Genomic DNA, 23,137 nt, shown 5'->3' with positions numbered 1-23,137 from the left:
GGGGCCTGAAGTGAAAGAAAGGTGGAAACGAACATCTTTGCTGTATGTGAGACCCTTCAGTTGCAGAGCTGCACCCCAAGGCAGGGCAGAGGTGCAGCAGAGCCCCCCCAAACTCTGCCACGTGCTCCTGCGCCAAGCTCAGCCTGACCTCTGTCTGCCCCAGGGCTTGGCTGCACAGCAGCACAGGGGCAGGCACAGCGGAGATGGGCACATGGGGCTTGTAGCAGCATGCTGAGCCACGTGTGGTAGTCTCTGGCCAACACAGAGCCTGCCTTGCTGGGCAGCAAGACTCTGGCAGCAGCTAGCAATGAAGCGACTCCTGCCTGAGCTGACACAGCTGCAGGTCAGGCAGGCCCCCTTCACGCATGCACCCCCACGGTGGAAAAGCAGGAGGAAGGAGGAAAAGCAGGACACGACAGTGGTGAGATACAAGTTAGAACGTAAAACCAGATCTACCCTGGAGGGATGCAGATGGAGTGGAGGACAGGCACAGCTCACCGTGTTCATTCCTTATTTATACATGAGAACCAAGTGCATTTCCGTGACCCCTGGGGGAAAGGGATGGGGCAGAGCTTCCTGGGCCAGCTCCTGAACCCGTCAGAGAGCCTCCTGGCTTGAGGTAAGAAACTCTTCTGCTCTCTTGTGGGCCTCCAGGGCTTTTATAGTGTAGACATCCTGAGGAAGCTCAGATTTCCGGCGCAGCAAAACTTTATCCTTCTTAATGTCTTTCAGCATCTACAGACAAACCAAAGGAGTAAGGGATCAGTAGCAAACCCCTCCACCCCTCCAGCCTCCCCATTCTCTGACTCCAACCATTCTAGGATATGCTGTGACACTGCAGGACAGGCTGAGAGCCAAATACAGACTAAAAGGATACAGACAGCTCCCACTTGCATGTTCTCCAGAGCAGGAAGGTTAGATAAACTCTGCTCTTCAGACTACAGGTCGATCACTAACGGTGGAGATGAGAGTATGGGCATTTGCCTTCAGAACACCTGGAAAGAGCCAGCTCTGCTGGCTGCTGGACCCTGGATGGACTATGCTGGTGTCCTGGCTGGTCTGAGAGTAGTTGTGGAAGGACCCTAGACACCTACGCACCTGCACAGCCTCCGTCTCCACCGTCTTCTTCAGCAGCTGTATATCCTCTGCAGTTGGGGTCTCCGTTTCCATACAGCAGACAGGAGGCAGTGGTGGAGGGGCGTAATACATGGGGTACTGCAGACAGAGAGACACAGCTGGGGAGTCAGCACCCCATCCAACACTAAGCCTTCTCCCCCAAGCATCCTAACACAGCATGGCACACTTCTAGCCACCCTCTCTGGTGCCTGCCAAGGTAGCAGTAGGCATGTAGGCAGGAAAGGAACCTCTTCTCCCACCCATTCCTACCTGTGCCTTCTGAGCCACAGCACATGGCATGTGCAGCCATGGCTGAGAGGAGCCCATAACCACATCCATGCTCTCTAACACACTGCTTAGAGGTCAGTGCTACAGAGGGCCAGGCTGGTGAGACACTGCTGGCATCCCCAGGACACTGGGCTCTGGGAGGGAGAAGCCACCACTGCGGCTGTGTGCACGGGACTGACATCAGCTGCTAGAGCCTGCTCTCCTGAGCTGAGGAAGAACTCCAGCACATTCTTCTCTCATTCACCCTAGGTCCTGCTGTTACCCACCTGGGGGTTCAGCCGGGCCAGTTCTTCTATTTTCTGCCACATTTCTTCACGTTCCTTCATCCTGAACCTTCCCCTGCAGAGACAGAGAGCACATAAGTGTGAACTCCAGGGCAAGTGCAGCTTTTTCTCACAGGAAGACAAAAGCAAATGACAGCAGAAAAATACAGGTGAGTGGAAGAGCTGCTCCATCCTTCAGAGACTCCTAACTCTATGTACAGGTGAGATGTGGCAAGAAGAGGGGACACTGCAGCTAGCAGGGGGTGGGCAGGCACACTCCTCACCTCGGGGTACAGGGTGGCAGCAGGGGGCTGCTTCTAGGTACATTTCCCCTGTCTGTGCTGCAGGGGTGGACCAGAGCAACTGTTCTCTGGTGTAAAGCCATGACACCAGTTTAGATGTCAAACACACATATTTTTCCTTGTGCCCCACAGATGCAGAGGGACAAACTGCCATTTCAACAGAGCTGTGGCTTAAGTGCCACAATCCCCTTCCTCTCTGGCCAAAGCACGCCAGAGAGCTGCCCAAACCCCCAGGCACAGATCTTAAGTGACCATTCAAGTAGGCCACCTCTAAATCCCAGGGCAGCAAACATTCCCTGCGTTCCCAGCAAACAGAGGTGAGCATCCAGCACTGCCTGATATTCTCCTTTATGTTTTCACAGATGGTAGGGGTTGTGATTCACAGAATGTAGGGGTTGGAAGTGACCTCTGGAGATCATGTAGTCCAACCACCTTGCCAAAGCAGGTTCACCTAGTTCAGGTTGCACAGGGTTGCATCCACGCAGGTTTTGAATGTCTCCAGAGAAGGAGACTCCACAACCTCTCTGGGCAGCCTGTTCCAGTGCTCTGTCACTCTCACAGTAAAGAAGTTTTTATTTCTGTTTAGATGGTATTTCCTGTGTTCTACTTTGTGCCTGTTGCCCCTTGTTCTAACATTGGGCACCACTGAAAAAGTCTGGCCCCGTGCTCTTGACACCTGCCCCTCATATTTATAAGCACTGATAAGATCCCCTCTCAGTCTTCTGCAGGCTAAACAGACCCAGGTCTCTCAGACTTTTCTCACAAGAAAGAGGTTCCAGTCCCTTAATCATCTTTGTAGCCCTCCATTGGAGTTCTCTCCAGTAGTTCCCTGCTTCTCTTGGATTGGGAAGCCCACAACTGGACACAGTACTCCAGATGTGGCCTCATAGGGCACAGAATGGCTTAGGTTGGAAGGGACCTTGCAGATCATCTAATCCGGCTGGGGCGCCGCGCAACGAGACCAGGTTGCTCAAGCCCTCTTCCAACCTGGCCTTGAACACCTCTAGGGAAGGGCCATCCACAGCCTCTCTGGGCAATCTAGTCCAGAGTCTCGCCACCCTCACACTGAAAAACTTCTTCCCAAGATCTCATCTAAACCTATTCTCCTTCTGTTTTAAACCATTTCTCCTTGTCCTATTGCTTGCAGTAGAGCAGGAGAAGAACTTCCCTTGACCTGGTGGTCAACTCTTCTTAATGCACCCCAGGATACTCTTTTGGCCACAAGAGCACACTGCTGCCTCAGTTAGTTAACCTGTTGTCCACCAGGTATTCCAGGTCCTTCTCTGCGGAGCTGCTTTTCAGCAGGTCAGCCCCTAACCTGTACTGGTGCATGGGGTTATGCCCAACTCTCCAGGCTGTCCAGGACTCACTGAATGGCAACACAGAAGAATGTAGAATGGAGCTCGGAAGAAGTGGTGCTTGAATATTAACCAGCTCTTTTTGGCTCCCCAGTTTCTAGAGTCCTAACTCATGGGATTCCTCCAAGCAGGCCTTTGAAGAGGCTGAAGTTAGCTCTCCTAAAGTCCAGGGTTACAATCCTACTTATTGCCCTGCTTCTTGCTTGCATGACCCTGAACTCCACTGTCTCATGGTCACTGCAGCCAAGGCTGCCCCCAAACTTCACATCCCCAATCAGACCTTCTTCATTTATTAGAACAACATCCAGCTGCACAACTTGCCTTGTTGGTTCCTCCACCACCTGTGTGAGAATCTTATGATCAATGCACTGCAGAAAGCCCCTGGACTCTGTGTGCCTAGCTGTGTAGCCTTTGCAGCAAGTATCAGGTATTTTAAACATCTGCACTAAAATATCTGCTTTATTTCTGATTATCTATAACTATCTGGCTTTCATTCTAGCTACTGGTCTCTTTAGTGCCCTATCCATCCATGCCAAGAAAGTTGTTAGTGTCTGCAATCACCTCACACTCTTGAAATATATGTAAGAAAGGAGGCTAAAGCCAGAATGAAGCTGCCCAGCATTCAAGCAGCAGACTACTCCACCAGAGAACACAGGGTTGAAAAGCCCCATTCCCAAACCAATATCCCACACCTCATTTTCTGACAGAGCTCTGGAGATCTCTGCATGGGACTAGCACTGATCTTCCCTAGATCCTTCCTGCCTTATCCCCAATTCCTCCAGAATCCTTTTTAATGTAAGATAAACATACGTATTACTCCAATCTTGCCATGGGAAATGTAGATCAGTAGGTCTGTCCACAAAGGCCCTCATGTCATGAAGGCCACTGCCCCTCCAAAGCAGAATCTGCTTTGATGTTATCATGTCTACCACCATGCCATGTAAGGGTGTAACCAAACTCACTTTGTTTAGCTGGACCATATCACGTTACTGGTATGGTACACAGTGAACCAAGGGTACCCACCCAGTCATTCAGCTCCAACCACCTCTAACACCAGTTCTTTCATTTCAGATCACCCAAGCATAGCATCAGGGAAGCCCTCCACTCCTCACCACACTTTGAGGTCCACCAATTTACCCATCATATGCTCAGCTGACATTGCAGAAGACTACATTGCAAAGAGAATACCTGGTCTGACTTAAGAGCAATGCTTTTAAAAGTCTAAAAGCTTTACACCTGTGGTCACTCTTTTCAGCCAAACAAGTATTTCCAAAGAACAAACAAAAGTTTGGTCTTTATTTTGATGCCACATTGACTTAACTGCAGCTTTGGTCCAGCATCCATCTATAGGGGAAGCTTCCTCCCAGTCTCATCAATCAGCCTGGCTTCACCTCCTACACTAGGATATTTCCATTGCAGTTTATCTGAAAGTGCAAGACTCATCCATGGGAGTCTTTAGAGAACCCTACCTCTCTGAACAGAAATGCCTCACAGGACAGCACTGAGTCTACAGAAGCAGCAACCCCAGCCCTGCTTTCTAGGGGATGTGTACCTCATCAACTCCCTCCATTCCTGACACCATTACCAGCAGTGTGAGAAAGCCAGCAGAAGGACACTTGGAAAAGAAGAGCTATACTGGGAGGCATCTTCTCCTTTCTGCTGCTGTGGCTTATGCAAAGTAGCTGCTACCAGGGAGATGTCAAGTGTCAGAGTGGCCTAAGGGCATGCTGGCACCACACGTCTTGAAAGGCAGCGTTCAAGGCCCTAGCACTTTTACAGAAGGGCACGTTCAGGAGACACTATCTATCTGACCCAACCTCCCCACTGTTTTCTGAAGGGTTCTGATAATTCAAACAGCTTCAAGATGCCTGGGCAGATGAGCAAGGTGCAGTCACTCCCTCTGCACTGAGCAGTAGAGAGCCCCCCCCATGTCACAGGGGGCGTCCATCCATCCAGGACCAGCCTTGGCTGCAGCTGCACAGCCAGGGGTGCAGCAGTGACAGGCCTGAGCTGGCATGTCACTTGTGGGCACAGTAACTAATCAAAAATACAGCTCAGCCTTTTCTGAGCAGGCCTCTCAACACCTGGTTGCAGCCTAACTCTGTATCTACAAACTGTCTCCTTTTCACCGTTTCACATCTACAGGCTTTGTTTCCAAGTGGAGCCCTTCCTACATGGGCTCCTTTCTCACTCATGGCACAAGGTCTCTAGTGGCTCATTGGGGAAACCCTTCATAGGCCTCTCTTCCTTTTTCTGGCTACACTAAAAAAGCCTCAGTGTTTCAAACTCATCAGTCTCACTGAACAAGGCCGAGGTCCTGTGGAAAAAGCAAGGCATCACACCATTAAAGGTCAGTTCTGTGTTCAGTGATCCAGCCAGCGTTGCCACCGGCAGCCTTTGGTAAGCCTCACAGTACTTTTTTTATTAGAAAAAAAGTACTATTTCTGTTCAGTTTAAGTCTCCATGTTTGAAAAGAAAAGGGCAGTTGACTGCAATGCCACAGTAATGCCCACCGACAGGCCTGGCCTGCAGTCAGCTCTGCCAGGGAGGCAGCAGAAAGGAGCTGTGGGTGCTGCAGGTCTTCTCCAGCGGGCGGGAGGCAACAGGACCTGCTGCTCGCCACAACAGGTCGCAGCACTCTGTGGAAAGAGGAGCAGGGAAGGCGAGTGCAGGAATGGCACCCCAAGGTCTGAGGCAGACTATCCAGCTACCAAATGGTCTTGTTCTGCTGGGGAGACACCATTAAACAACACTTCCCCAGCCTGTGAAACGTGCCTTTTATAACACTGTTCATTCCAGCAATGACTTGCTCTAGTACACTCCAGAACATGTGGCCAGTGTTAAATGCACATGGATTTCCTCATATTTCTTGTATATTTTAAGGACATGGAGGGAAAAAGATTACTTAAGTGCATTGTGAAAACATCAAGAACTCAGGCATATTGCTCTAGTAAAGCCAGGTTGCTAAACCCATCTTCCCAAATGCATGATCTTTTCCCCTACCATTGCCCTACATCCTGTCCACTCCCAGGACACTTGCCCCCAAAAAAGCAATCTCGCTTCCCCTCCTCTAATTTGCTCCCTTTTCCTACTCCATTCCTACTATATGTTGACATTAAGAATTCTACCATGCACCCCCTACTCCAATCCAGCTCTCCACTGTACCTCTGCCCCAAGACTCTACCTCCTTGCCCGGACAAACTGCACTTTCCCTCTAACTTGCTGTCCTAGTCCATTCCCTTCTGCCACCAATCTCCCTTCCCAGTTGTTTCCCAGCCTGTTCCTACAGACCTTCCACAACATTCTCTCCCAGCTCTAGCATCCCTTCAGAGGGAGACCTTTCTGCAATTCTCAAGCCAGGAACAGCTGCTCATGCTGTGCTCATGACAGCAGAGTTGAGCCACTGCCTTTTTGCCCAGAAAAGACTCCTTAGTTGGGTCTGTGGGGCAGGGAAATCCCACTTAGCTGAGGAATTGTATCATGCTCACTGTAGGTAAACTAACCTCAGATTCAGCTGCTAAAAGATGTTTCACATCCTGCACACCAAATTTTCAATTGGAATTTTAGCAGATTTTGTTTTCTAGGAGGGCAAAGGGTATATCCTTGATAAAAACCCAACACTGAAGCATAATTAGGCAGACAGGCACTAGAAAAGAGTCATCTGAACAGTGCAGCTCTACCCACCCATCCATTTCTTGGACAGCTCTGAGCTGCTTTGTTGACCTTTTCCAGAACAATGCTCCATCAGCTACACACCAGTGCTGGGAACAGTCACCCTCAGCAGGTCAGCTTGGGTAGAAGCTGAACAGCTAGAAAAGGCTCCTGATGGAAACACCAGGTAGATCTCACAGTAAATGTGCTGTCACTGTGAGACATGTATAAAACACATGTGCAGCCATTTGTGGGCTTCAGAAATGCCCTAGAATGGGAAAGAAAAAAAATCTTGCTTGCTCCCAATTGGATGTTAGCAAAACCTTAATTTCTCTACAGGCAGAGGTTACCCACCCCCAAGCTTGGATTCATAGCTCTACTTTTTTATTTATTACTATTTCACAAAACAACTGAGTGTATGCCAGAGCTCCCCACTGCCAGCAAGAGTTAGCCCTGCTCTCCCCACCACCTTTCCTGTGGCAGCCCTGGTTCATCCATGAATGAGAAGCACTCATTTATGTCACTAACTCAGCAGAAAATAGGTACAGAGGAAAAAAAAAAGTTTCCTTATAGCATGCTGAATTGACCCAGCTCACCAAGGTGAGTCATAAAAGCACCAAAACTAGCACAAGGAAGCAGAAAAAGTGGAGGTTTTTTTACAGCATCATGGCACAGGTACTTGCTGAGCTCAGATTTTATCCCCACCATTTGCTCATTGAAATTCCAGGTATTATTGGAATCCTTTTCCATCTTTATTACTGGAAAGTTGGAAGCGTACAGTAGCATGAGAGATCCATTACTGCTGAGGAATCCTACTTTTTGACAAAATGATTTGCACCACTTTTCCATTTCCTCTCTGCCTGCTGGCATCCACCGTCTGTTACTATGCCCCAAGGAGACACCAGGATGAGCTCAAGTTACTTGGCAAGAACTTCTTACTCACTTCTGCTTCTCTGCCTTGTATTGCTGCGTGCAGTCATCAAAAAGCTTTTGGTTCATCTCCATGAACAGCTTCAGTGCATTGTAGATCAGCCCATGGATTGTCCTGCAAAGAAATGAGGAAAGGAGAACAAGCAATGGTGGTATTCCCTAGGTTCTCAGCCCTGAATCAGCACTAGCAGCACAAGACAAGAGCTAACAGCAGCAGCAACTCACACACTACAACAAAGTGACAAAAGATTTTTCACAGTCCCAGCTCTTTGCATGTGAAACCCCCCCCCACAAACATAACAGAGATTGTTGCACAGGGAGAAAAAGAGAGAAGAAAGAGAAGGCCTCTTCTACCCTGGTCAGACTGCTGAGTGCAAAAGTACGTGTTCATGCATTTTTTCTTGTAGTCAGAAAGTGGAAAGGAAGAATACCAGGGACCTGCTCAAGGGGCCTTCACCTAATCTAACAGCTCACCTCACATATACAGAATTACTTTCTTGGGCTGCCCAGTATTCAGTCATGAGCTTTGTGACTGAGCTGCCAAAAACAGACATTCAGGAGTCCTGTGGAGATGAGAACCAGCACAAAGAATACCACAGAAGAAAAGCCAACTTTGTGTCAGCAATTTATGGATAGGTTGCACTGTATGCGAGCTCTCTTTGAGACAAAGACAGTCCTGGGGAATAAAAACAAGTATTAAAGCTGTCTCTGAAATACCTGACCCAGAAGCAAAAGATGAGACTCAGTAGACTGAGCTGTGTGCCTCACCAGCTCTACAGATGGAATAAGGAAGAGAGCTACAGCCTTGCTGAACTCACACAGGCTGCCTGACAGCGTTGGAGTAGATGAGCTATGGAAAGGAAGAGGAGAATCTGAGGAGCACAATCTGCCCTGAGAAGATAGATGTGCCTAGTGCTAAAACAAAGACAAGGAGAAGTAAGAAGAAAACACCTTCAGGGCTACTTCTGCCATACCACTGGGAAAGAGACAAGAAGGAAATACAGAAACAGCAGAATCATGAACTTTGACTCGTGCAAGAAGGAAATAACTGGTGAAGGGTTTCAGACAAGAACTTAAAGTCCTTTCCTGAGCTCTGGTCAGGAGGGGCAGTAACACCGAGTGAGAGCTTGTCTGTGCACATCTGCACATGCATCACACGTGTGTCTGCATGCATGTAATGCCCATCTGCACATCTGTGTGCCTGCTGGTGCATGTGTGTGTCTGGGTGTGCACATGCATCCATGTCTGTGGGTCTGTGTCTACCCCAGACTTCAGAGCACCTCTGACTGTTAGCTCAAGTTCATGCTTCCTGATACAATGAAGAGAAAGAAGCAGTCAAACAGCAGGGAACAGACCAGTGGGAAGCTCTCCACAAAAGAGAGTTCCACTTCACAACCCTGTCCTTGCTACCAGAGTATACTCCTAAGCCCTGGACTCACCCAGCCTCCCCAGAATTAATTATTTTGCTTTTATCAACCATCTAAAATGGGGGAAGATGACTTCTTTTGCCTTCTTACTTTTTTTGAGTGAAGATTTAAGTCTCTCTGCTATGGACTGAGTCTTTTTCAGCTGATACATTAAAGGGAAGCAAGTTTTAGAACTTGAATTAACCAGGTAAGGAAGCACTTAAACAGTCAGAGCAAAGGAAGTTGATGAGAGATCCATAAAACAAGGCTAGTACCAAGGAATTGGACACAGAAGGCAATAATTTGACAGGGGATATTGGCCCGGTTAGTTCTGCTTTCTCTGTTCTCCCTATACTCAAGGAGTCAGGCACTGCATTAGCCAAAGTCTCTGGTCATGGAGAGCACATGGGTGATCATTAGCACAGCCAGAAGCTGGTTGGAAAGCCTACTGCACACCTCCAAGAGAGCAGCAGCATTAGTGGTATGCAGGTATCAACCTCTGGGTAGATTCAACGGCCCCAAGGCAGGTCCCTGCAGGCACCCTGCAGGAGCAGGCCACTGCCATCTGCTGTGGCACTGTTCCATGCTGATAACTCCTATCAACACCTCTGGCCCAGCACCCAGTGGCACGGAGCAGCACGTGTCATTGCCCTGCAGCAGCATACCACGAGATCACCAGCAGGTCACGCAGTCCCGCGTGCGCGGCAAGCGCCAGGACGTGTGCAGAGACCTACTTGTTCCAGTGACTCTTGGAGTTCTTGTAGAGAGCTGGAAACATGATCGGGAGAATTTTGGCTGCGTTATCGCTGATCAGGCTCATGATATATTCGTTGTTCCAGTAGTAGAGTGCTCGCTCTGCTACCTGCAGTGGGAGAGAAAGCCAACCTTGGAGAGGCTCCTTCCAGTGACCTCTGTGGGGCACAGGGAAACGGTTCAGCGCTAGGACCAGAGCTTGCCACCACCGAGCCAGGGAGCAAACGCCTCCCCACAGCATGGGCAGCAGACCTGACTTCTGCCACCTTCTACAAGGCCATTCATCCCTGCTGCACAGCCTTCTTTCCCTCAGCCTCTGCCAGGCACTTCTCACTTTCCTGGGGAAAGCCTCACGTTCTTGACTAGGCAAGCCTACCACTGATACACTGATGAATTCAACACCCTTGACACAACACTTGAGGACACCCCTGTCATCTACTCCAGATCCCAGCTCAGACTAGCTCCAAGCCTCCTTCATTTCCTCAGACTCCATTGTAAAACTCCATTCCTACCATTCCTCCCTGGCCTTCACCACAACAGAGTCCCTCTGGGCTTTGGAGCATGCTTCTGTCACCAGGCCCACAATTCATCCCTCTGACTTAGTAAGAGTGAAAATATGGAAAAGTCTTGGGGCAGCCATCCTGCTCTAACAAGGCAAACAAGTCTAACAAGTTCCCACATAGTGATAGATTCAACCACAATTCTTCATATTCAACTACAAATCTGGGCAATGCAGATCACCAGGCTCATTTCTGCATTTAGTGCTAGCTTGAGAATGTCTTAAAAACCTCAGAAGAGAGATATCCAGTCTCAGCTTTATACTTCAGATGATGGAAAACTCACTATATCCCCTTAACATAATGTTCCACAGGGAACAAACGAAGTGAAACTCACCTTGGGATCACTTACCTAGCTTTAGTTTCCAGCTATTGGATCTTGTTAAGCTTTTGTCTGTCAGATTAACACACAATCCACTCAGAAAACTCTCCCTCACCAAGGTGTTCAGTGTTCAGACTTACCAAGAAGTCAATTCCTATTCTTGCTCTCAGACAAGCTGCAGACACAGAGACTGTCAGTCAGTGATTGCCTGACTGTATGGGACACCTTTGGGGTTAAGTTTCTTAGCCTGTAAAGTTTTTGCACCTTCTCCAGGTTTTCCAGTCTTGTTTTTGAAAGGGCTAATAGCAGATAAGGGCTACTGTGAAGTACAGGATGCCTCTTCTCCAGCCTTTACCCTACTTTAGTCAAGTCCCTTAGTTTCTTATGGTAGCTCCTTCCATGCCCAAAGGTCACCTTAGTCATTTGGTTCCTATCAGCACACCAGTAATCCATGTCCAACCCAACTTGATCATGCTCCCCTTGTCCTTTCTAGGAAAGACTGATCTTTTACACACACATGACCCAGACTGACCTAATTCTTGGGTTGTAAACACATGACTTTGTACCTCTCTGTACTAAAAGACAGGCAGAAGCCAGTCAGCCTCACTGTGCAGTCACACTCACCCTGGGGAAGGGCTGTGTATATTTAACACCCCACACATACCTGTGTCAGCCACGTTTCACCAGCAAGCTCTCTTCCTCCTGGGCACTGTCCACGGCACCCTAAACCAGTGAGCCAAGAACACCTGCTAGAAGCTACTAGCAGGTCCTACCACCTTGGACATTTTATATCTTAAGACTACCAGCCACAGAGATTCTTTCAGCCTGTAACACAGCCAGTCTTCCTTCACTGGGAACAAGGAAGAAGCAGACTCCAGCACTTCTTCAGTATACCTCACTCTTCCCTACCTACACCAGGATAATACAAAGCATCTTCTCTGCACAGTCTTTGGTTGGCCTCCCTCCAGTAATGCAGCCAGCTTGGTTTTACTGCAACAGGATGACACTGAATGGATCTCCTATATGTTTGCTAGCCAAAAGAGGTGGCAGAGCACCTCTGCTCTAGCTCCAGCCTTCTGCAATACACGGTGCTGCATAGCACAGTGCAGGAGGAGGGGCTTCACTGATTGACTGTTTTCTCTTTGGATGACCTTGCTCTGTGGTTGTGGTGAGGATTCCCACTCCCTCCCACAACATGTCATAGAAACAGAACCATTAAGGTTGGAAAAGACCGCTAAGATACCAAGTCCAACCATCAAACCAACACTGCCATGATCATTAAACCATCTCCCAAAGTACCATGTCATTTTGAACCCCTCCAGGGATGATGACTCCACCACCTCCCTGGGCAGCCTGGTCCAATACCTCACCACTCTTTCAGGAAAGAAATTCTTCCTAATACCCAATCGAAACATCCCCTGGAGCAACTTAAGCCCATTTCCTCTTGTCCTATTGCTAGTAACCTCCAAGAAGGGACCAAGACTCACTTCACTCCAACCTCCTTTCAGGTAGTCATACAGTGCAATAAGGTCTCCCCTCAGCGTCCTCTTCTCTAGATTACATCATAGTTCCCTCAGCCACTTCTCATAACACATGTTCCCCAGACCCTTCACCAGCTTCACTGCCCTTTTCTGGACCTGCTCCAGCATCTCAATGTCCTTCTTATACTGTGGTGCCCCAAACTGACCCGCGTACTCAAGCTGTGGCCTCATCAGTGCCATGTACAGGGGCAGGATCACTTCCCTGCTCCTGCTGGACACACTATTCTTGATAGAGGCCAGGATGTCACCCCCAATACTCACCCTGGTCACACCTCCATGTGCCACTGATCCACAAAGACAAGACCAAAAGCTGTGGTGTCATTGTTAAATGCCAAGTGGGTTACAAGCCATTGCCCTATCCCTTCCCTGAGCTGCAACCCACCTGGAAGTGTGGGCTGGAGACACACTTGGCTAACTGCCTGAACAAGGGCTCCATAACTTTCACAAACTCAGATGGCTCAATCACGTCCAGGATCTCCTCCAGCTCGTTTAGAAACATCACCTCCTTGGGACTGTGAGTTTTCGGCCAGAACTTCAGCAAGCCCACAATCACCTGAATGGGGAGGATACAGAGACAGTGTTAGGGGCTGAAAGTTAACACTATATGTGAAATAAATTAAGGGTCTGGTCACAACAGCAGACAGGAGGAAGTAACAGAAGAGACTTTCTCAGAAAGTCAGGGTGGGTCAAAGGGGAAGAAACAAGAGAAAAGCCCAGAGTCTGCCCAAGTTACACACAAGACAGACTGCCCAGGCTGCTATGATTCTGTACTATAAGCCCAAAGCCTAGAACCACTTCTCCCCCCCAAATACAGCTTAACACAGAAGGCTTAAACAAAAGTGGGCAGCAGCTGGCAGATGGTGCAGAGCAAGAACGGAAGATCAACTAATGATATTGGAAATGCTACGGAGAAGGTCACTGAGGAACCATTACTCAATACACTGCAGAGCTTGAACACTGAATAACACTCCATAAATAATGCAGTGGATGGGTGTGGGACAAGGATAAGGAAGTACCATTGTGCACAAACATAACTGGACTATGGAGCTCATTCTTGCAAGACTTTGCGGGGACTCAAAGTCCAAATAGACCCCAGAAGGGAGTAGACAAGTTTATGAAGGTTACACTTAGTGATAATTAAATACAACAATGCAGATGCAAATTCTGCCTGAGTCAACTGTTGCTCACAAGATACTGGAAGAATACACAAGAGGGAGGTCTATATCCCACTTGATTTTTTGTTTTTAATTATTGCTTCCTTCCCTACTCATCTGCTTCTAGCCATGGTCAAAGACAAGCAATGAGATCTTGCAGACCTTCACTCCACTGGAGTCATTGGTACAGCATTTACAGAAACGTGGACACTAGATTCACACACAACTGGCAATAGGAGTTGTTTTTTCAAACTCCGTGTACTTCAGTGGCCTGATCCTGAAGCCAGAACCTGAGAGGAAGCTCACAGCACTGAGGGACAGTAGTGGGCAACACGACAGCAAGATATCTTAGCACTGTGTGTCCACAAGCTCAAGGCTTGAGAAGCCAACAGTTTTGATATCCTCAGTGCCTGTCACTTCTCAGGTCTGCCACTCTGGCAATAGCTAGCTTCAGTGCTGAGTCTGTCACTGCTATTACCGAGCACATCCGAGCCCTTGCTCACCTGGCAGTCCTTCAGACTGCTGTTAACACAAGAGCTATCGTGTCAAGCCATGCTGAGCAACCTTCTGGGAGGCCCACTCTAAGTGGCTGTGAACCTAGCAAGTGATTTAGTCTCCTTCCAGCACAGGTGGAACCACACCTAGTGCATTCAGAGCCTTGCTTATGCACAAGCCCTGTAATTCTTCAAGACTTCAACAACTCCAGTCATCTCAAAAGTCTGTTCAGGATCTTCACAAGCAAGATGCTTCAACAGAACACAACCTGTGGCAATATGGCTCTGGTATGTTTGGTTGAGATCCAATGCAACATCCACTGAAGGTAACAAAACTGGGTCATCCCACTGCTTTCCACAAATACCAAATCAGACCTGGGTCTCTAATCCAGGGGCCACTAACCCATTACCCAGGAAGGAAGTAGTGATGAGCTATGGAGCTTTAATATTTGAAAAAGATGCAAAAATCAATCCTGGAAATATTGACAGGTTTCTATTTCTCTTCTCCCTCACCCTACAGTAAGTGCTTTGGCAGGAGGCTGTTGGGCTGGATGTCAGCCACAGGAAGTACTCAGCATGATCAGGAAGCTACTTTAGGCAATTTATTTCAGAGCAAGCTTTTGGGAACACAGGAAATAGAGGATCCACAATTGAAGGAAAAGCTGGGAGGTCTGTTTCAGCCCTGCTGCTTTCAGAACTGAGGACCCAGGAAAGCTGACAACAGCTGACCAGCTCCCACAGAGCACAGTCAGGCTTACCACAAACACACACGTCAGCCAGAGAACAGTACGACCTCAGCTAGCATTACTCATTAAAATGCTCACACTTTCTGGTGCTCCCTGCTACAGTGACACAAGCACATGTTCTCTAGCCATCTGCTGTTTTGAGGCTGTGAAGCCCAGCTCTGTAGAAGACATTTCCTGGCCTGCAGTGGGTGGAGAAACACTTGTCTCCTGCTTGCACCCTCTGCCAAGCCAGCACATACCCTGGTTAACACTGCAGGGCCGTGCAAACGCTAACTGGAATGTGGAAGGTCCCCATCTACACCACTCACATGTTTTAGAACCTGCTGTTTCCCAGCACTCTGTCCTCAAGGCAAATACGTCTACAATATGACTTAACCCTCAGGAGGTAGTAAACTAATGCTAGAGCAGGAAGGAGAATACTTCCATCAAGGAACAGTGACTTGCCTAAGCAGACCTTTGTGTCCCGGGTCCCTAACCTCATCCCTACAGTTTCAGCCAACTCTGGCAGTCTGGAGTGAACTCCTATTATCTCAGGGCTCACACGAGCTCACGCTGGTTCCATCAGATTATCAGATGTCCATGTATTTTGTCTCTGCAACATCTGCCACTAGCTGAAAGCTCTGCCCTTAAAGGACAGCTTAGTATAGTGTTCCTTCTGCTACACCAAGATCCAAAGCACAAAGGAAGACTATAGTCCACCTTCCTCAGGCTTTCAGGAGAGACTGCTAAAGGCTGGCACACGAGCAGCACAGTCTTTTCTGCCCAAAGGGTATCAGGGAAACCAAATAAACAAATCCAGTTGACTCCCAGCCTCTTTAGCTTTATTGTTTCACCCTTGCTGTATCCCTAGGAAGCTGTGAAGCATTCTGGGACTTGACGGACACTCAGAGGTTAAGCAAGGTTACTCACTGGCTCTGTCAAGCTGCTGTCTTTCTCCAAGAACTGTACAACACAGTACGCCAGCTGTAGGAAAAAAAAAAAAGCATGGCAAGATTAGAGGTCCCTCAAGTGTACCTGAGAAGCACCACCACCACCCTAGGCTAGAAGTCACATTATGCTCTCCACAGTGCATGGGAGGAGTAGACAGTTGCAGCTTCAAATGAATCCAGTTCTTCCAATGACAAGCAAAGGCTCCAAGACCAAGCAGGCAGGGCCTGAGCTCAGGACATTGGTGCAGCATAAAGGATAGAGCCACCTAGAGCAGTCTGCAGCTAATACATTCAAATGCAAGCACAGCTACACAGAGGGGAAGGAATATGTCTGACTATCACAAAGCCCTGCCCCACAAAAACAAGTCCGGGAGAACAGTCACCACCTCTGAGTACCCATACTTTTTTACTTTCTAGCCCAAGATACCATCTCTACTCTTCTATTATGTATTCTAAATCACAAAAAATTAATCTCTGTACCAGCCTAGCAGCCCAGCATGCTGATTTCTCCACGTATCTCAGTGGTGACTAACAGCTGACACACCACACGCACAAGCTGATAACTGCAGCTTGGAATTTTACCTCTGGTTTCAGCAGGGCCCAAATATTTCACAAACCTCTAGCACAGAAAGGCAAAGCAAGCTGCAGCATTAAATCAGCAGGAGGTGGCAGGCTCCCCTCCTATCAGCCTGTGGCAAAAAGCACACGTGTACATACAGGCCCAGGCACCACAAGGCTGGGACAAACCACTGCAGTGAGGGACTAGTGCAGAGCCCAGAACATCTCACAGCAAGAGCTTTGTACAACACAGTAATGCAGGCCAGTGAATGGCTACAAGCAAGCCTGAAGAATGGCTTCTGCAAGAGTCACATTCTGCCCTGAGAACCTGAACCACTTCTCACCTGCGGGTGGTAGACACTGAGAGACTTCACTTTGTGCAGTGGTAGCAAGACCCTGATGAGGAACATCTTGTGCTCTTCCTTCAGAGGCAAAGCAAACCCATTGATGATGCTGAAAAGAAACGACAGTCTTGTTGACATCTTTACCCAGCAGAAATACAGTACCTCCCACCTCAAAAGAATCAGTAGCTTGCCCTAGCTCTTGTTAGTCATTTGAGAAAGCACCCACCAGAAGAACTGTGGTTGCTGGGGCCCATCCTCCATACCATGCTCAGTGAGGTTGTCTCCTTAGCAGGCACAACACTGAAACAAACACCCAGGGCTCTGCTCTGTCCTGTGCCAGGCTGAACCTGCAGAACCTCTGGAGAAGGCCAGCATAGAGGCAGCTCAGTCCTCAAGGCTAGTACTTCACAGAATAGGAGGATAAGTGGCATAAGAGAGGGCTGCAAACAGAAAGGCAGTTGAAGCCATGAAGAAGGCTATCCACCGCCAAGGTTTCTCAGGGTGAGGCACTCCTCTCTTACTGCCCACTGAGGTAAGACAGAAGTGTGACTGGACTCAAAAGAACAGGAGAAAAAAATTAAGGAGAAGGTTACTGCTGCATTTATTACTAGGCTGGAGAGTACTTTAACTGTGTGCTTTGTCAGACTGAGATCCTCTGGAAGAGGTGGCTCCTGCAAGAACTGCTGAAAGAAGGCACTGCCTTTCTTCTCACTGCTCAGGCAGCACACCAGGCTGGGAGGTGTCACTCAACTATAGGCCTTCTGGGACTTCTCAAAGTGCCCTTACCTTCCCAGGATCTCCAGCAGCTCTGCAATCCCATTGTGGTGCTCTGTTTCATAGATGAACCTGAGGAGAAGAGAAGAATGAGAGGTCATTGCCAAACACCGGACACAGTTTGATAAGCAAAAGCAAGGAAAAACACTGGAAATAGGGAGTTTCCTAGCAAATAACAGAACTCCAAAGACAACAGGGCAAGGTGTAAGAGCTAGAAGCAAACAATAAATTCATGCCCCTCAAGACAGCTAAAGCACACAGGTCTCCACATTTGCTATGTGTTCTAAAATCAGCACTATCACATCCTCACTGCTCTGAGGCACAAATGAATGCTACCCTTACCAAAGCAGGGTGACATAACAGAGTCACTTAGCTAATGACAGCCTGGATTAGAGAAAAACACAGCATAGTGCCCCAAACTGTGGAGCAATTGGATTGTCCCACTCACGAGGCCAGTGGCACCAAGAAGCATTTTACCTGTAAAATATATTGTTGATCTGCCGCCTCACATACGCTCGCAGACCCAGGAACTTCCCGTAGATCCTGTGCAGAATAGTCTTCAGGAAGTCTCGTTCTCTGGGGTCTTCACTGTCAAAGAGATCCAGCAGCTGTGGGGAGAGAAATTCAGCCAGAGTCTGCATACTGCCCATCTGGACAAAGCTACTAGCAACACTAGGCACTACACCTGCTCTGCAAAAGTGGCTCTTTCAGCTGAGTGATGCTTTCAGTACCCAGAGCACAGTGGTCACTGCCCTGAAACACACACGCTCCTCATCACAAGCTGGAACCATCAGCGTTTCTTTTTGCCTTCAGAAGCACAGTGATGGTCTGCATACTCTACAAAGCTGTGTGACCCCAGTTTTCCCCTGCAATGCCTCCAGCTCCCCTCTCCACCTGTACAACGAGTAATGACTTCCCAGGGACTCCAGCTTGCACATGCACATGCCTTACACAGAGAATTCTAGCTCCTCAGTCAAAACTAGACAAAAGAAAAAAGAAAACCCACATCACCAAGCATGTGCTGACAAAGCTGGACTGTCTGCATAACACCTTGACCAAAATCTGCTGCACATCTGTCAAAAAGCTAGTGCACAGTTGCAGAGGCAACCATTACTTACAGAAAGTACAAACTTCTGGTCAATGTATTTCTTGGCTACGTTTGGTTGAAAGTCAGGAGATTCCAGGAACCGGAGGAAGAACTCATATACCAGCTATGGGGGAGAAGGAGAGATCACTTAGAAACATCCCTGATCCTCTCATCAGTGTTTATTTCAGATTTTAAATGGATCCTTAAGGGGAAGGAAAACAAGGAAAGGCTGGAAAGCTGAACAGTACATAACTGCCCAAGTCTGCAAGAGATTTGATCTCCTTGGTTCCCACCAAAGACAACAGCCACCTACTCAGAGGAAGGCACTAGGCCTGGGAAACTCTTCTCCCACCTTCAGCCCACATCTCTACAGAGATCAGAAACCTTCAAAAGGAGATGGTAAAGGGTCAGGCTTCATTGGAAGCCCTTGAGCCACACCAAGAAAGAACAGAAAAGCAGAGAAATTAAACAGACCCCAGGAAAACACTTGTCCTCTGCCCCATAGGGACTGACTCCAGATTGGTTCGGCCCTGATAAGCCACGTGAGCTGCATGCTGTGTCCCACCTGGACAACAAAAGGCAGCCTGCTTTAAGAAGACTGTCAGTGCTGAAACAGCAACTTCTGGTGCCACTGTCCTTCTAAAGGAAAAAATCCATTCCAGGGCTGACCCTGCCTAGCACTTCGGTGGGGTCACTAGGCCAAACAAGAGCACTGCATCCCAAAGGTCTGACTGTGGAGCTCAAGGAACTTTAAGGCCACCCATTCAAAGGTAGGGCCCAGATGCCAAGGACAACAGCACAAAAAAAACTGTGATGATGACCAAAAATCTCACCACACACTTGGCACAAACCCATGCTGGCTGCTGTGACTTAACTCTGAGAAAAAAAATGCTTCCTAGCACTCATGGTACTCTGGTGCTGAGGACACACCACTTCTATCAACACTCACATTCCTGTGTGAAACGCAGCAGTGAGCAGTGATTAACCACTGCTGCAGAACTGCACTTTATTTCCTCTCTATTTTCTGCTTCATTCTGCAATGCCTGCCTCTTCTTCTACCTTTGCCTGCTCAACAACATGACCCTGTGCAAGTGCAAGGGGAGACACCCATAAGCTTACCTCCTGGCTTCCACTGGTGAGCTCTGCTAAACCACGCTCACTGTTGCTTTCATACCTTTTTCACCTAGTTTGTCTTAAAGTCTATTTCCCAGGACACGTGGCCTAATGAAAAGATTCTTGGCTCCTTTTCACCTTTCTCTTCTTCCTCTCCTCTAGTTCCCTATCTTTTATGGTCAAACATTTGCTCCCAGTTTAATGCAGCTGAGTTACATCCAGCACACAGGAGATGCATTAGCAGATGCTAGCACAGGCTTGGCTTTGGCACCAAGCAGTCATCCTCCTCCATGTGCCTCTCAGGGAGCTGGGCGAGGAGAGGAGTGCTGAAGCAGAGAGGGGTGCTGTCTCCATTGCTGCTGAAGCCCAGAGGATGAGAGCTCTTAAGCCTTCGGGAGGGACATTGACACTGCTGAGAATTGCTTCTTACATAGGCAAGATGGCACAACTCCCTCAATCCCCGTGAAGTGTTCACTCCCAGCCTACCTCAGAGACATGTGGGAATACAGCAATCTGCAGGTGAACATTGCACACAGTCATCAGTCTGTTTCCAGGACACTCCTGCTGCTTGCAATGCCTACAAGTCACCTCTGACCCATGGGGTAGCAGGCCTGGTCTCTCCCTGTCCCCACACCAGCAACCTTCGCAGGCTAGGGGCTGCCCAGGCTCCAGCACTACTTAGACTCTTGACTTCCCAGAGATAAAACTCACCAGATCTATATCCCTCCCTCCCCCTTACCTGAAGGTGTGGCCAGGCAGCCTCTAAGGTAGGTTCATCTTCTTCAGGGTCAAACTCTGCGCCTGTGGGATTGGACGATGGCGGGAGCGTCCGGAAGAGATTCACTGAAAACTGAGGTGAGTGAAAAGGTACATGAGTGACATCCCTGCACCTCATGGTGGTCCTCCCTGTAGCAAATCCTTCACTGCAGAGCAACACATTGACATTTGCCATAGCTGTGCCCACAAACAGATCCCCTCTAGTGGCTGTGGGTTTACAGTTTTACATGTGAAATCCACAAGTGCAGTCTGTGCCAGAGACAGGAGCTTCCACGTCTCCCTACACCAGGCACCATCATTCCCACCTTCTTCTCTCTCTCTCTCTCTCTCTCTCTCTCTCTCTCTGGGGGTGGGCAGGTAATAAGTAATAAGTCATGGGTCTCACTCCCCTCTGACAAACCCCTATCCCCTGCTTCCCACCATGCTTCTGAACAGTCCCCATTTCTTTGGCACACAAGCACCTGTGCTGGCCCCACGCCCTACCATGATAACAGCTTCAGGATAGATGGCCTCCGTGACAACATCACGGTTGTGGGTGATGTATTCCACCATCTCGTTGAGACCCGCTCGCTTCACCTCCTTGAACTTCAGGTCACTGAGGGGGTCAGAGATGAAGTCAAAAAGCACGCAGCACTGCCGCAGCTTCTGGATAAAAAGCTCTTCTCGTTCATGTGGGGGAGCATCTGTCAGAGAAAGCAGGGACATCTGTCCTTGGAGACAGGCAGACCACCTCCCTGGTTTGCCCAGGCATCCGTGTTGTCTGCTCCATCCTGCATTCCCCCTCCCCCATCACAGTCCCTCTTGAGCTGGGTGGGGAGACAGGTGAGGCAGTGTTATCCCTGCTATGGAGATGGGACAATGGAGGCAGGGGGACTGCAGAGCCTCTGGAGCAACTGCCCCATAAGATGATTTCAAGCATGGCAGCAGTTTCTCACCTGATAAACGCTGACCCCTTCCCAATACAAGCTACACTGGAAAAAGAACTCCCAGCTGCCATCACAGATCAGCAACACCCACACCCTGCACGCCACAGCCACAAAGGGGGTTGGGCTGAGCACACTGTAGGCTACTCCTGCTCCCAGAGAGCAGCCCAAAAGAGAGGGGCCAAGGTGGCACAGGCCCTGTGTCAACAGCATTCTCTTTTTGATGTGTTGCTGCTGGAAACCACACAGTGCTAAGGCCAGTCAGGCAAGCATGCCTCTTGCTTGAAGAACAGCTGCTGAGCTGCAAGGTAGCCACCCTTCCTAAAAGGACTGCCTGTTTCTCTGAGCACTGTCAGCAAAGGGTCTGGCCGAATTGCTTTCTCCTTGTCTGCACTTAAGTCATGTTTAATTGCACTGTTATGTAAACTAACTGCGAATGCTGGGTAACTGCCCTAATGTGGGCTGTTCAATAGCACTGCTGTAATTTGCAATGGAAACACGAGGAGGAGGAGACCTGGTCCTCTCCCAGGAACAAGTGGCTCTGGGAACCAAGAGCAGTCTGCACCAAGATCTCTGCATTTCACCACTTTCCTGCACAATGTGCTAAAGAATCTACAGCAATCCTAAATACATGTAAGCACGAGGGTTTAAATCAATTGAAATGGGAAGGTAAGTAACGGAAGTTCACATTGAGTATCCTTTTCTTTTAGGCTACCCATCAATTCTCAACCTGCTGCCAAGCCAAGCACCTTTCCCAGAGCCATCCCTGCTGCAGTGCTGGCAGGAGGTTAGCAGGACACCACCAGGGCTGCTTTGGGAAGAGCCCTTACATCACCACACTGCCTGCGGAAGGCGCAGCTTGTCATGCATGTCACTCCCACCTCACAGCTGCATTACCTTTAAGGGCTGGGAGCTTCTGGAGCTCCCGGTTTTTGCTCAGGTTGAAACGGGAAGAGCTGTGCCGGCGCTCCTTCTTCACAATCTGGGGGCCCCCCGAGTACTTAATCTTATTCAGCTGGGTTGGGGGGGGAGCGCTGTTGCTGGGCCTCTTATTTGAAGTTGTCTGCTGTTGCTGTGGTTGTGGCTGTTGCTGCTGCGGCTGCTGGGCCTGATGAGGGAGGAGAGAGTAACACAGCTCATAAGCTTTCACCTACAAGCCTCACAAGCAGTCGAAGACCATCTCAACGTTTGCTTGGATTGAAGAACCCGGGCACGTTTTTCGCCGTTGCACTTGGAACTCACCCACTCCTGCAGGGCTCCAGACCCACTGGCTGCATTTGCAGTGTACCTGCAAAGTCAATGTCAGCTCTGCTCATACCTGTGACGTACCACAAAGACACCAAAGCCCCTTGGCACAGTGAGCACTAGGGATATGGAATGCAAAACCACATCCTTCAGTAAGTTACAAGAGTTTGTTGGCACAAAAAGACAGAAATAGGAATTTTCATGGTCCAGACAGAAATCTCACTGCCTCTGATTACGGCAGTCTGTAGAGCACACAGCAAGCAAGTTTTGAACACTAGCAAGCTGCTTCCTTCTCCTTGTGCAGAGAACCTCCTGGGAAAAAGGCAAAGCAGCTTGTAGTACAGAGCAGATATGACAGCCCTGGAAAGGCAGAAAATGAAGACCACTTAAAATCATTGTTGCATCCACAGATCAGGAGCTGCTAGTCTATGAACTACACAGGCCATACTCAATCTTAGGTTGCAGGTTGTGCTTTTCCAACCTGGCCAGGCTGCTCCCTCCACCTC

General features: G+C 48.9%; 1 protein-coding gene across 2 annotated transcripts; it reads right to left on the bottom strand.

Moving 5' to 3' along the window:
- Nucleotides 1-285: 285 nt before the first annotated feature.
- PPP2R5D (protein phosphatase 2, regulatory subunit B', delta) lies at nucleotides 286-22,488 on the bottom strand. 2 transcript variants are annotated; one of them, XM_008945625.1, is made up of 14 exons: nucleotides 22,284-22,488; nucleotides 20,947-21,146; nucleotides 20,426-20,536; nucleotides 18,605-18,697; nucleotides 17,964-18,094; nucleotides 17,499-17,558; nucleotides 16,713-16,821; nucleotides 15,791-15,844; nucleotides 12,870-13,040; nucleotides 10,049-10,176; nucleotides 7,922-8,023; nucleotides 1,671-1,743; nucleotides 1,099-1,215; nucleotides 286-735 (listed from the first exon to the last, which is right to left on the bottom strand). In XM_008945625.1, the coding sequence occupies exons 2-14, from the start codon at nucleotides 21,013-21,015 to the stop codon at nucleotides 598-600; spliced, it is 1,356 nt and encodes a 451-aa protein (XP_008943873.1). In that variant the 5' UTR covers nucleotides 21,016-21,146; nucleotides 22,284-22,488; the 3' UTR covers nucleotides 286-597. The 2 variants fall into 2 exon arrangements, with proteins under 2 accessions (XP_008943873.1, XP_008943874.1); XM_008945626.1 differs by having other exon boundaries at nucleotides 20,947-21,122; nucleotides 22,353-22,482.
- Nucleotides 22,489-23,137: the final 649 nt, after the last annotated feature.

The sequence above is a fragment of the Merops nubicus genome, unplaced genomic scaffold (assembly GCF_000691845.1).
Source record: "Merops nubicus isolate BGI_N331 unplaced genomic scaffold, ASM69184v1 scaffold17138, whole genome shotgun sequence".
In the NCBI taxonomy this organism is placed as follows: domain Eukaryota; kingdom Metazoa; phylum Chordata; class Aves; order Coraciiformes; family Meropidae; genus Merops; species Merops nubicus.
The sequence above is the reverse complement of the archived record's forward strand: the minus strand, read 5'-3'. Positions and strand labels throughout refer to the sequence as shown.

What these genes read in the sequence shown, in the direction of transcription:
- PPP2R5D (XM_008945625.1), bottom strand. Translation starts at nt 21,015, where the DNA reads ATGGTGGAATACATCACCCACAACCGTGATGTTGTCACGGAGGCCATC. An exon ending in ACCAGAAGTTTGTACTTTCT is followed by an intron (nt 18,095 to 18,604) that starts GTAAGTAATGGT and finishes CTCTCCCCACAG; the next exon opens with CTGCTGGATCTCTTTGACAG. An exon ending in TCAGTGTCTACCACCCGCAG is followed by an intron (nt 15,845 to 16,712) that starts GTGAGAAGTGGT and finishes TTTTTCCTACAG; the next exon opens with CTGGCGTACTGTGTTGTACA.